This window comes from Lactuca serriola, chromosome 7 (genome assembly GCF_051521515.1).
Source record: "Lactuca serriola cultivar US96UC23 chromosome 7, Lser_US96UC23_V15, whole genome shotgun sequence".
Classification (NCBI taxonomy): Eukaryota; Viridiplantae; Streptophyta; class Magnoliopsida; order Asterales; family Asteraceae; genus Lactuca; species Lactuca serriola.
The window spans coordinates 148,395,336-148,407,784 of NC_136414.1; the positions used below are offsets into that span (position 1 = coordinate 148,395,336).

The 12,449-nt window shown below is 39.6% G+C and overlaps 1 protein-coding gene across 1 annotated transcript; it reads right to left on the reverse strand.

Moving 5' to 3' along the window:
• Positions 1-2,381: 2,381 nt before the first annotated feature.
• On the reverse strand, positions 2,382-3,893 carry LOC145064443 (uncharacterized). Its single transcript, XM_079011895.1, has one exon. It carries the CDS (start codon positions 3,891-3,893, stop codon positions 2,382-2,384), a length of 1,512 nt encoding a protein of 503 aa, XP_078868021.1.
• Between the last annotated feature and the right edge of the window lie 8,556 nt (positions 3,894-12,449).

Below are 12,449 nucleotides of genomic sequence, written 5' to 3' on the forward strand. Positions count from 1 at the left end.
TCTTTTCCTTATAAAGAACCACATTCTCATATGCTTCATTGCGGATTTCCTCAAGTTCTTGTATGTCCAACTTCCTCTTCTTTTCCGATTCACTTAAATCCATGTTGAACTGCTTGATCGCCCAATAGGCCCTATGTTCCAACTCAACGGGTAATCGACACTGCTTTCCAAAAACAATACGGTATTGAGACATTCCAATTGGAGTTTTGTATGCAGTGCGATATGCCCACAAAGCATCATCAAGGCGTGTAATTCAATCTTTCCTTGTTGTATTCAAGGTTTTCTCCAAAATGCCCTTGATTTGTCGATTGCTCACCTCGGCTTGTCCATTTGTTTGTGGGTGGTATGCTGTGGAAACTTTATGAGTGACACCATATTTCTTCAAAACACTCTCGAGCATACGATTGCAAATATGTGTACCACGATCACTGATCAAGGCCTTTGGAACACCAAATCTGGAAAAGATGTGAGCCTTCAAGAAATCTATCACAACTTTTGAATCGTTAGTATGGGTAGCCTTTGCTTCCACCCACTTGGAAACATAGTCCACAGCCAAAAGAATATAAATAAAACCTGAAGATGATGAGATAGGTCCCATAATATCAATGCCCCAAACATAAAAAATTTCACAAACTAATATGGGATTGAGGGGAATTTGATTCTTTGAGCTTAAAGAGCCCATCTTTTGACATTTATCACAATTTGCACAAAAAACATAAGAGTCACTGAAAATACTTGGCCAGTAAAATCCACTCTCTAATACTTTTCTTGCAGTCCTTTGAGGACCAAAATGTCCTCCACAAGCATAATAGTGACAAAATGTTAAGATAGAAGGTACCTCATATTGATCCACACATCGTCTAATCATTTGGTCAACACAATATTTCCACAAATATGGCTCATCCCAAACATACCTCTTAGCTTCTTTCTTGATCTTGTCTTTTTGCCATCGAGTCAAATCTGGTGGAAATTGATTTGTGACAATGTAGTTCACAATATCAGCATACCATGGGGCAACTTTTGCTGAAAATAGGTTCTCATCGGGAAATGCATCATGAATGGGAGTTGAGTCATCGGGAGAAACAATCCTGCTAAGATGATCAGCTACAAGGTTTGACTTTCTGCTCTTGTCTTTGATTTCAATGTCATACTCTTGCAAGAGTAATACCCATCGAATGAGTCTAGGCTTCGAATCCTTCTTTGCAAGTAGATACCTAATAGCTGCATGATCAGAATAAACAATGACTTTAGAACCTAGCAGATATTGACAAAATTTGTCTAAATCAAAGACAATAGATAAAAATTCTTTTTCAGTTGTTGAGTAGTTGGCTTGTGCACTATCAAGTGTTTTTGAGGCATAGTAAATGACATTAGGAACACGATCTTTTCTTTGCCCTAACGCTGCACCAACTGCATGATTGCTGGCATCACACATGATTTCAAAAGGCAAACTCCAAATCCGGTGATTGAAGTATTGATGTTGTTATCAACAACTCTTTCAACTGATCAAAAGCTTGCTTGCACTCTTTGGAAAATTCGAATTCTGCATCTTTTTTTAGGAGCTCACACATGGGACGAGATATCTTCGAAAAATCTTTGATAAACCTTCTATAAAATCCTGCATGACCAAGAAATGAGCGTACCTCACGAACACAAGTGGGATAAGGTAAAGATTTTATGACATCTATTTTTGCTTTGTCTACTTCTAGACCCTTAGAAGACACAATATGACCTAGTATGAGACCTTTGTCGACCATAAAGTGACATTTTTCATAATTCAAAACAAGATTGGTCTCAATACATCTTTGCAAAATCTTTTTCAAATTACCCAAACACTCATGAAAAGAATTACCATAAACTATGAAGTCGTCCATAAAAACTTCAATGATTTCCTTAACATATTCCGAAAAAATACTTACCATGCACCTTTGAAAAGTGGCTGGAGCATTGCAAAGTCCAAAAGGCATTCGTCTATATGCAAATGTTCCTAAGGGACATGTGAAAGTAGTTTTTTCTTGGTCCTCGGGTGCAACTGGTATTTGATGGAAACCGGAATACCCATCCAAGCAACAATAATGTGTTTTTCCCGCTAACCTTTCCAACATTTGATCAATGAAGGGAAGTGGGAAATGGTCTTTCCGGGTTGAGGAATTGAGACTTCTATAATCAATGCAAACTCTCCACTCGTTTTGCACACGGGTGGGGACTAACTCACCTTGGTCATTCTTTGTAACGGTAATACCTATCTTCTTGGGCACAACTTGGACCGGACTTACCCACTTGCTATCTGATATAGGGTAGATCATCCCCACATTCAACAAATTCAAAATTTCTTTCTTCACTACCTTCATCATTGGAGGATTCAAACGTTTTTGAGCTTCTCAGGAAGGCTTATAGTCTTCTTCCATAAGGATTTTGTGCATGCAAAGTAAAGGAATTAGCCCTTTGATGTCGGCTACAGTCCACCCAATAGCTTCCTTATACTCTTTCAAGGTGGTGACAAGCTCTTCCTCTTCTTTTGTTGACAACTTGGTGGAGATGATCACTGGCAAATTTTCTTTGTCTCTAAGAAATACGTACTTGAGATGCGCGGGTAAAGTTTTGAGCTCCAATTTCGATGCCTGCACAATAGAAGGAACAAGTTTCTCATTAGACATTGGTATTTTCAGCTTTGGAACATCAAACCTCATTTTCTTCTTCTCATCCATGCAAGACACAACCTCCATAATCTCTTTATCAATTGTAAATTGATTGAGAAGTTTTTCCACTCTTTCCTTTTGAAGATTTCTGTCTAAAATGAGAGCTAACACATCAAGATTAGACAAATCAAAACACTCCTCTATCAATGGTTCAATGACATCCATAAAATTCAAAGATGAAATATCACTTGGATATTTCATAGCATCACAAATATTGAAATTTATCACCTCCCCATCAAATTCCATGGACAATGTATCATCATAAACATCAATTTTTGTCCTGACTGTTTTCAAAAAGGGTCTTCCTAGGAGAATTGAACTCAAATTTGGTGAGTCATCATCATCCATGTCAAGGACATAAAAATCTGCTGGAAACACTAATTCATTCACTTGGACTAACACATCTTCTAGCACACCTTTGGGATGTACTAAAGATCTATCAGCCAATTGAAAGATTACCCCGGTCTTCTTCAATGTGACAATATTTAAAGTTTTAAAAATGGAATATGGCAAAACATTGATAGAAGCTCCAAGGTCTAGCATAGCTCGTGGAACATGGAGATTAACTAATTTGCAAGGAACCGTGAAAACACCCGGATCCTTACATTTTTGAGGTAGTCTTTTCTGTAACACTGCAGACACATTTTCTCCTACTTTAACAGTTTCATTCCCTTTCAACTTTTTCTTGGATGTACATAATTCCTTAAGGAATTTAGCATACCTAGGGACTTGTTTGATGGCATCAATAAGAGGAATATTTACCTCAACCTTCCTGAACATCTCCATGATTTCATTGTCTTCCTTCTCTCGCTTTGACTTGCTTAACCTTGAAGGAAATGGGGGAAGAGTGACTTTTGCTTCAATAGGAACTTGCTTTGAAGGTGTTTTTGACTTCTCTTCTGCTTTCTCTAGCTCCATCTCTTCTTCTTCAATCATCTTAGGACCTTCATATTCTTTTCCATTTCTCAAAGTGATGGCACATGCACTATGTTTTGGATTCTTCTCGGTTTGCGCGGGTAGTTTGCCTTGTGACTCCAATTTACTCACAGAAGTGGCGAGTTGAGTCATTTGTTGCTCCAAAGTCGTGATGCTCGCCTTGGTCTCATTTTGAAATGTTTGAGTACTTGTGGCTAAAATCTTAACAATGTCTTCCAAATACATTCCCGATCTTCTTGAACTACTTCCTTGATGCATGTTTTGAGGTTGGAATTGAGATTGATGAGGAGGTTGATTTGGCTGGAAATGTGGTTGATAACTTTGTTGGTGATGCATTTGATTTTGAAATGGGGGTCTTGGTTGATAAGGTGGTGGTCTTGGCTGAAAATTGGTATTAGGTTGATGCTAATTTGGATTGCTTCTTGGCTGGAAGTTTCCTTGTTGTTGACTTGAAAATCCCATAGCTTGAACTGGCTCTACATCTTCTTGTAACATTGTACACATATCAGTGGGATATCCGGCTTGTGTACAAATACCACAAGGTCTAACTGTTGGTGGTTGCACGCCCTTGTCCTTTGCAAGCATCATCACTACTTTAGTCAACTCAGAAAGTTGACTTTCAATTTTTGGGGTAGAAATTTCTTTCACTCCTCTTGGTGCATCACTGTACCATTCTTCTTCTTGGACTGTATGCTTGGAATCTTTTGCCATGTTCTTGATAAGAACTTTGATTTATGTTGGAGTCTTATCAGCTATAGATCCACCACTTGATGCATTGAGTAATCTCCTATCCCAAGATGACATTCCTTCACAAAAATACTGCAACAACTGATATTCTGTAATCCCATGTTTTGGACATCTTGAACACAATTTCTTGAATCGTTCCCAATAAGTATGAAAGGCTTCTCTCTTTTGTTTCTTGATACCAATTATCTCTCTGCGTAAAGCTGAATCTCTCATTTCTGGAAAATATTTATCCAGAAACATCCTTGCAAGTTCATTCCATGTCGTGACTGACCCCGGTGGTAAGTCATATAACCACTCCTTGGCTGAATCTTGTAAAGCAAAGGGGAATGCCCTTAACTTGATTTGATCTTCTGTAACTTCATGTGGCTTCATACCCACACAGACAACATGAAATTCCTTAAGGAATTTATGTGGGTCTTCATTCTCAAGACCATGGAATGAGGGTAACAAATGGATGAGTCCAGACTTGAGTTCAAAGTTGATTGTTGCAGGGTAATTTATGCAAAAAGGTTGTTGGGTAACATCTTGAGTGGCCCATTGTCTAAAGGTTTGTTCAGGTGGTGGATGTGGAGGATTTTGGCCATGGTTGTCTCCCATGGTAGGAGTAGGGATAAAGGTTTCAGATTCGGGTAAAGGTGAAGATGATGAGGTGGTACTTTTGGATATTGGTGAAGATGGGGTTGATGGATTTGATGAAGAAGCTCCAGATTGTTGTTGTTTCTTTAAAAGTCTGGCTTGCTTCCTTCTTTGTTTAGCAGATTTATGTATCTCCAAATCAACTGGTAAAGGTGTACCTGTGCGAAAAGATCTTGGCATAAACAATTAGTACTACCGTATCCCCGGCAAAGGCGCCAATTTGTTTGGCTGTCAAACTAACAAATAATGGGATAAAATAATATTAATAAAGTTCAAGTCACTGCTATTTCTTATACTAAAGATAGTATAGAGTAAGCAGGGTCGGTCCACAGGAATACAAGACTTCTTATCTTGCCATATTTTCACACATAATACAAATAATATTAAAATGGGGGATTGTGTTTGAACTAGATTTAAACTTCACAAATAAACAAGATTGTTAACAGAATTTAGTAAAAGAAATACATTTCCGATTCTGATTCTTATACATGTATTATGTTGAAAGATGTAAAATGAATATGATTATGTTCAATCTAGGTTGATAATTTAGATATTAATAAACTCTAATATCCAGTTTGACAAAAAATCTTTTATTCAAAACATGTTCTTCAAATCAAACTTCATTTAATTGATTTAATTCAAATAAGCTCTTTTATCAAATCATTAAATGACTTTAAGTTTTTGCAACAATTACCAACAATATTCCATGTTCCTCATAAGCTTGGGATTATGAACATTTAATCTTTGATTACACTCATTTTCATTTAATTACAATCAATTAAATGCATGTTACTAACATCAAATCATAAAACATATACGAATTTTACAATTTGATTAACTAGATTGATAAAAACCCTAATTCATTGATCAAGTGAAAAAGAGAATAAACCAAACACATGATTAAGATCAAATCAAAGATTACTAGATGTTAAATACAAATCAAGTTCAAGTTACAACCTAACAACACATACTTAAGAATTCAGATTCGGAAATGATAATGAAATCAACCACACATGTCTAGGTTAAACTACAAATCAAACAAGTTTAAACTTCAAATTGACTTACAAAAAGGAAATTAAAGTGTTTTCCAAGTGTTAATTTACTTCCAAAAGCTCTGAAAATCGCCTTCTCTCTGCCCAAAATCCGACCTAACCCCCAAAAAACTGATTGTTTGAATTATATGAGAGTAAAACTACTTTAAAAACTATCGAGACGTTTACACGACCCGTGTAAATTAAAGGGTGCCATTTACACGAGCGTGTAAACAAGAAAAGTAGAATGCTCAATCCTTCCAGGCCTTCGAAGTAGAATGCTCTTGTACATGCGTTTACACGGCCCGTGTAAAGTATAAGCTATCATTTACACGGCCGTGTAAATTCCTGTGAAACCAAATTCTTTATTTCTTCATTCTCTCTCTTCTTCAATGCTCCAAGACTTCTGAAACTTTGTCTCCAACTCTTTTTAACTTCCTTCATCAAAATCCAACCTTCAAAAGTCCCTGAAATATCACAAAAGTGTGTGAATGGAATTGCATCATGAAAAATCCCGAAAATATGCAAAATGCATGAGTTTAAACCTAAATGCAATGCACTTTTATGAACTAAAACTACAAAACGAATGCATGAAATGCACCTAACATAGGGTCAGGATTGTTGACTAAGGAGAATATTGGTCTTTAGAATAAAGTCCATAAGAAAGGTTCGGGCCCAATTTCCATTGATGGTTTTATGGACATTATTGTGTTGGGCTTTTGTTTTGGTATGGGCCATAGTTTTGGATCATACTGTGCCATGGGTAGAATGGTAACTTTACCCCATGCATGGATTAAGGATTATGGTATGGGACCTAATTGGTAATTGGGTATATTGATTGGTATTGGTAGCTCGGGAAGTGGACATGGTAGCAGCTAAGGATTTCTTTTGGGAAGATTCTGCATTTGAGGTGAGTCTCCTCACCATACCAATGGGTCTAAGGCACTAAGGCCGACCCATTATGCATTATGTGATATGCTAGTTGATTTCATGTTATGTGGTATGCTAGTTGATTATGTGGTATGTGATATGCTAGTGGTTTCTGTGTATTGTGTATGGAAGACCTCGGGGGTTCCCGAGGCACTTAGGTGTAAGACCTTGGAGGGTTTCCTTGGCTTCCTACGTCAAAGACCTCAGGGGTTTCACGAGGCACTTAGGTATAAGACCTTGGAGGGTTTCCTTGGCTTCCTAGGTCAAAGACCTCGGGGGTTCCCGAGGCATTGGGCTAAGACCATGTGGGGGTTCCTATGACACCGGAGTAAGACCCTGGAGGGTTTCCAGGGCTTCGTTATGTGTTGCTTTGGATGACTTATGTGTTCTGTATAGCTGTTTAGCTAGCATGATATGTTGTATGTGTTTGTGTGTGGGTATGCTCTGGGGAACTCACTAAGCTTCGTGCTTACAGTTTTGTTTATGGTTTCAGGTATCTTTGTTTTTGGAAAGGAAGGGCTCAGCTTGATCGCATCGCACACACCCATGTTTTCCGCAATAAAGGATTTTGGGATGAACTCTGATAAATGTTTTTAATTAACAATGTTTTGGAATGATTGGAGTAAATGATATCCATGTTTGGGTTATATTAAAATTGAAAATTTTATCCCCGATTTTGGGTCGTTACAAGTTGGTATCAGAGCCTTGGTTTGAGGGATTCGGAGGTACCTTCGGGTGTGTCCGAACTCAAACTAAGGATCTATAAGGTTTTCAAAAAATTTCAAAGGAAAATGTTTTAAGTAAAGAATTTTTAAGACAAGAAAGGGTGTGGTGCATGAAATCAATCGAGCTGAAGTAAGTTTCCCCAAGATACCCACATTTGTTATCTGTTATGATTTGATTATGAATCTGTGAATCGCATGCTAGTTAGGGCTAGGGGAGATGCTTGTATATGTTGTATGAGCTGGTAGACTTGCATGCTAGTGTTGAGCAGTCAACAACAGGTTGGCCTGATATGTGGTGCTTGTAGCCATGAGGATATTGGATGTCATGCTGGAATGAGAGTGATAATTGGTATTTGTAACTGCAATGTGTATATTTTGAAAATTGTATACGGTTAGGATCTTATAGCCTTAGAATGATTGACTTGGCCTTATTTCCTGTTCCTCGTCTGGTTGTGGTCCTAGGGTAGGTTCTATTATTTGATAGTCCATTAGATCCTGTTCTGTGTATAATTTGCATACATAAGGCAACCGACAGCAAGGGTGGATGTGGACAACATGGGTCGTGGTTTATGGGCCGAATGTTTTATGATAGTTCGTGGGTCGAGGATTACCCTAGGGTAACCCCATGATAAGATTAGTGACATGAGTTAATAATTGTCCGAATGCTGCTTGCTTTGTGCTTTGTGGGACTTCTAGCAATGCGAGCTAGCTACTAAGTGAATATGCTAGGTCACATGTGGCACATGTTGGATAATCTCAGAGTGATGAATTTGGACCTATTAAGTAGCACTTGTTTGAGTTTAACCATTTTAGGATTGAGTCTTTTACTTGAAGGATTATCTGATCTCTGCTACATGTGGCTATTTCATAAGGCAGCTAGCTGACATTACTGGGAATCTTTCAGCAGCTGAGGACTGGGTAGGATGGGAACCTAGGGGGATCCTAGGAGGTGTTTCGGTGGATATTGTGATGTTGTTTAGCAGACATTTGGTACATCATGGGAGTAGGTGACTTAGAGGATTCAGGATGATTCCGTAGGAAAGTATGAATAGGTGTGGAAGGTAGTATTGGGCCCGTACTACTGAAAGCACAGGATCCATACTCGAATCGGGAAAAGTCTTGGAGAATCTAAGAAGCCTTGGAAGGAGAATTATTGGTTATGATTGGACTGTGGGGATAGCTGCAATGCAAAATGCGGATGAGCACGCAAGGGGAAGGACCAAGGTTTGGTTCTGGCTCCAATGGTGAGCCAGTTAGCGGAATGATTGCCGAGATTTCGAGTTTGCTTTTGATCTCTTGTATCAGGAGGCAAGGGTTGATTATGCGATTTATTGCACTTTAGGATTTAAATCTATGTCTGGGAATAGTTTACAGCTGGTTTAGAGCAGAGGTTGCTCCAGCTTCTGTAGTTCAGTCATTGGCGTTTGAGCTGATGAGTGTGTCAGGGTGCGAGACCCTGAATGATATGGATCTCAGAACCAAGGACAGAAGATTGATTAGGAGTACCTCAATGAGAGAGGTTCAGGTCAGGTGAATTTATCGGAGGGTCTCAGGCGGAGACCCAAGAGTTTGGATCAGATTTTGAGAGGCCAGCAGGGTCGGATCCAGTGCAACGTTTGCAGGAATGGCGCAATGAAGTTTCGTTCCAAGGGTTTGGATTGTCACTGGGATCGGAATGAGGTGTTACATCATGCTCTCAGGGTGGTCGAGGTATCACAGGAGGAGGTGGTCATGATCTCTTCAGATGTTTGTAGATATGCTATCTTCGGCCATTTCCAGTGGATACTGGGTATTTGTATCGCTTGGGAATTATGATAAGTTGGTGTTGGATTAGTGTCTAAGTCCATAACTATTTTGGTATGTACTTGACCCGATGGTGCATGGTCCTTTTGGGTTGCCTTCACCAAAGCAACTTGATAGGATGAATTATGGAGAGAAAGGATTAAATATGATTTATTAATATATTTTGGGAATAATATATTAAAGGAGAAATCATATTGTTTAATTAATATTAGTCAAGAATTAATTGATAATTAGTTTTGTGACTAAAAGAGATTAATTAAACTTAAGGGACTGGAATTGTAATTATAAGATAATTGCAATTTGGGCTATGGATTGCCTTATATTAAGGAGTGGATGAATTCTATGGGGAAACCCATTAGAAATCGTCCAAGGCCTTTAAGGAAAGGAGTCCATGGGTTGCTTAGGGCTTAAGCATCCAAATTAGGGTTTCCTTGTTAGATAACCCTAATAGCCTCACTATATATAGAGCCCTTATGCCCCAAAAACGTGAACAAGCTTCCTTCTAGGGTTTCCACACGTTTTGGGCAACCTCCTTATCTTCTCCTCTTCATCCTCTTGCTCTTGGTGTTTGTGAACCATTAGAGGAGTGACATTTGTGACTCTAAGCTTTCTAAAGTCAATACAAAAAGGATTTGAGATTGTTATTGCTATATAACAATCAAGGTATGATCTAAACCCTTAATTATATGTTATACTGATTATCATATGCTAGATCTACGGTTTATAGTCTTGGATAAATTGCATGTACAATAGAGAAACCTAGATCCAAGCATTAGGGTTTGTATGAGCACATAGGATGTTCTTATGACTAAAACCCATCAGTTGGATCTTGGGTTGGTCTTCCACTATCGTATGGGTTAGCAAGGGTTTTCAGATGCCAATCAGCATGTCGAGTAATCTTTGAGAGATCTTTAGACAGATGTATCTTGCAGAGCGGATTCTGCGTGTACCGTGATTGCTCTGAGTCGTTGCTGGAATCTGTTCAGCGGTATGGGTTGCTACGGGTGTAGGTTTGGTCATGCCTTTAGGGATTGCCCATAGGGAGCAAGCCTGTTATATTTTCGTTGTGATCAGGAGGACGACAAGGAGGTCGACTGTCTGACGATCAGGGAGGAGCAGTGAGTGCACTTGCTCCAATCATTTTCAGGGTTGGTTCAAGGGCTTGAACGAGGGAGTTATGACTAGTTTTCAGTAGCCTTAGTATTTATGTTTGGAAGAGCCATCGGGAGTGCCGAGGGTAGAGGGAGTTGTTGTGGAGGTTTTCGTTAGACTACCCGTTCATTAGAATCTGAGATCTTATTGTAATATCGCTTTTAAGCATTTGAAGTCATTGATGTTGTTGGGATACGGGAAGTGTTAGCTAGTTTTCAGGAGTTATGCTGTTTTGGGTAGGGTTTCTTATGGTGCACTAGTTTGGTAAGCATCGGTCATCAGCAGATTGATTATTGGAACGTAAGAAGGATTAAGAATCCTTCAATTTTCATGAACCAAGCGGACTTAGTCGATTCTAAGTGAGGGAGAATCGCGCAGGTGCAGGATATGGGCAGGTATGAAACTGGGATGGGTTTCTCATCCTCATAGAGGAAAAGTGGCGGTCGAAGTGGCTATTTGGTTTGAGGGTTGTATGAGTTTAAAGTTCGGTAAAATTTCCCAGCATATGAATCGTGTCTCATTGGTGCTTGATAGAAAATTTTGGGGAATCAAGTTGGGGTTCCGGTCATGGATTGAGTCCAGTTGGGGTGTTCAGTCGAGTGCATGCTCGACTCTATATGCAATTCGGATTGATAGGTTGGGGGTAAGGTTTTAGGTTGTGTTGATGTTAGGGCGGGAAGTGTTGTAAGACTACGGGGGCTCTGTAGCATTTACTAGCAGTCAAATACTGTGGGAAGTGATGTAAGTCTGCGGGTGTAGCCGTAGCATTCACGGATTAGTTCAGATGATTTAGGCCAGGATGGGCCAGTTCGCAAGGTTGTGAGTAGGTCACAACATAATTGGAATCAGGAAAAGATAGGTTGAAGGAGACCGGGTATGATGTAAGACTACAATTATTCTGGTAGCGTTCACCTTTTGTGTTGGATTCAGTGGCGATAGGTTGTCGGCCTATCATGATCGGATGGATCAAATGGATGGAAGGAGCCACGAGTGGCTGTATAGATAGGGCAGTTATTGTCAGGCGAGGTGTCCTTTGGAGACCATGTGGGACAATTGTGCATGTGCTTCTATCTTAGTGATCGGGTAGATGTATGGTGTATCGGACTGTGGAAGTCAAGTTGGGACCAAAGAGGTCCCGGTTGGTCTTCAGGAAAGCAGCTATGGGGCAGCAAGAGGAGTTGGATCGAGTTTAGTGATTTGGAGTCCGTGCGTGGAATTGATCTTTATTCGGTAGCCACAGTTGACCGGTGATTTTTTCCTTTTGGAAGCCTCGAGGTATTTCGAGTGGGAAATATTCTATGTAGACTGGTCTGTTGTGAAATCAGTTCGATGATTATTCGATGTGGCAGTCTGTCAGGGAGACAGACCATCTCAAGACTTAAGATTTAAGATGGAGCAAATGTGATCAGATTGCAAGGAATTCGTTCATCTCCGTGTTCTAGAACCCTACGAGGGTTAGTTTCAGTTGCCTTAGGAAGGCTGTGGTTCTTAGGTTTGTGGTTGTGTTGCTCAGGTTGTCTGGTATGTCAGGGATGGTGATACATGATTTCGAGGAAGAAATCTAATTTAAGTGGGGGAGAGTTGTAATGCTTTGTTCCGAATTGACTCCTAGTCTGAGGTTGTGGCTCGAAGTTCGGTCATTATAAGGATTATGGCTATTGGGAAGGTAAGATCTAGGCCCTTTCGGGTGCAGGTGATGTATTAGAAGTGATCCGGCTGTTCGGTTCGTGTTTTGGAGCCTAGGGATATTCCGGTAAAGTGGCAGTTTGGGCTTTTGTGGAAAATGGATT

Bases quoted from the DNA above. Each gene is read 5' to 3' on its own strand.
- LOC145064443 (XM_079011895.1), bottom strand. From the start codon at position 3,893: ATGCATCAAGGAAGTAGTTCAAGAAGATCGGGAATGTATTTGGAAGAC.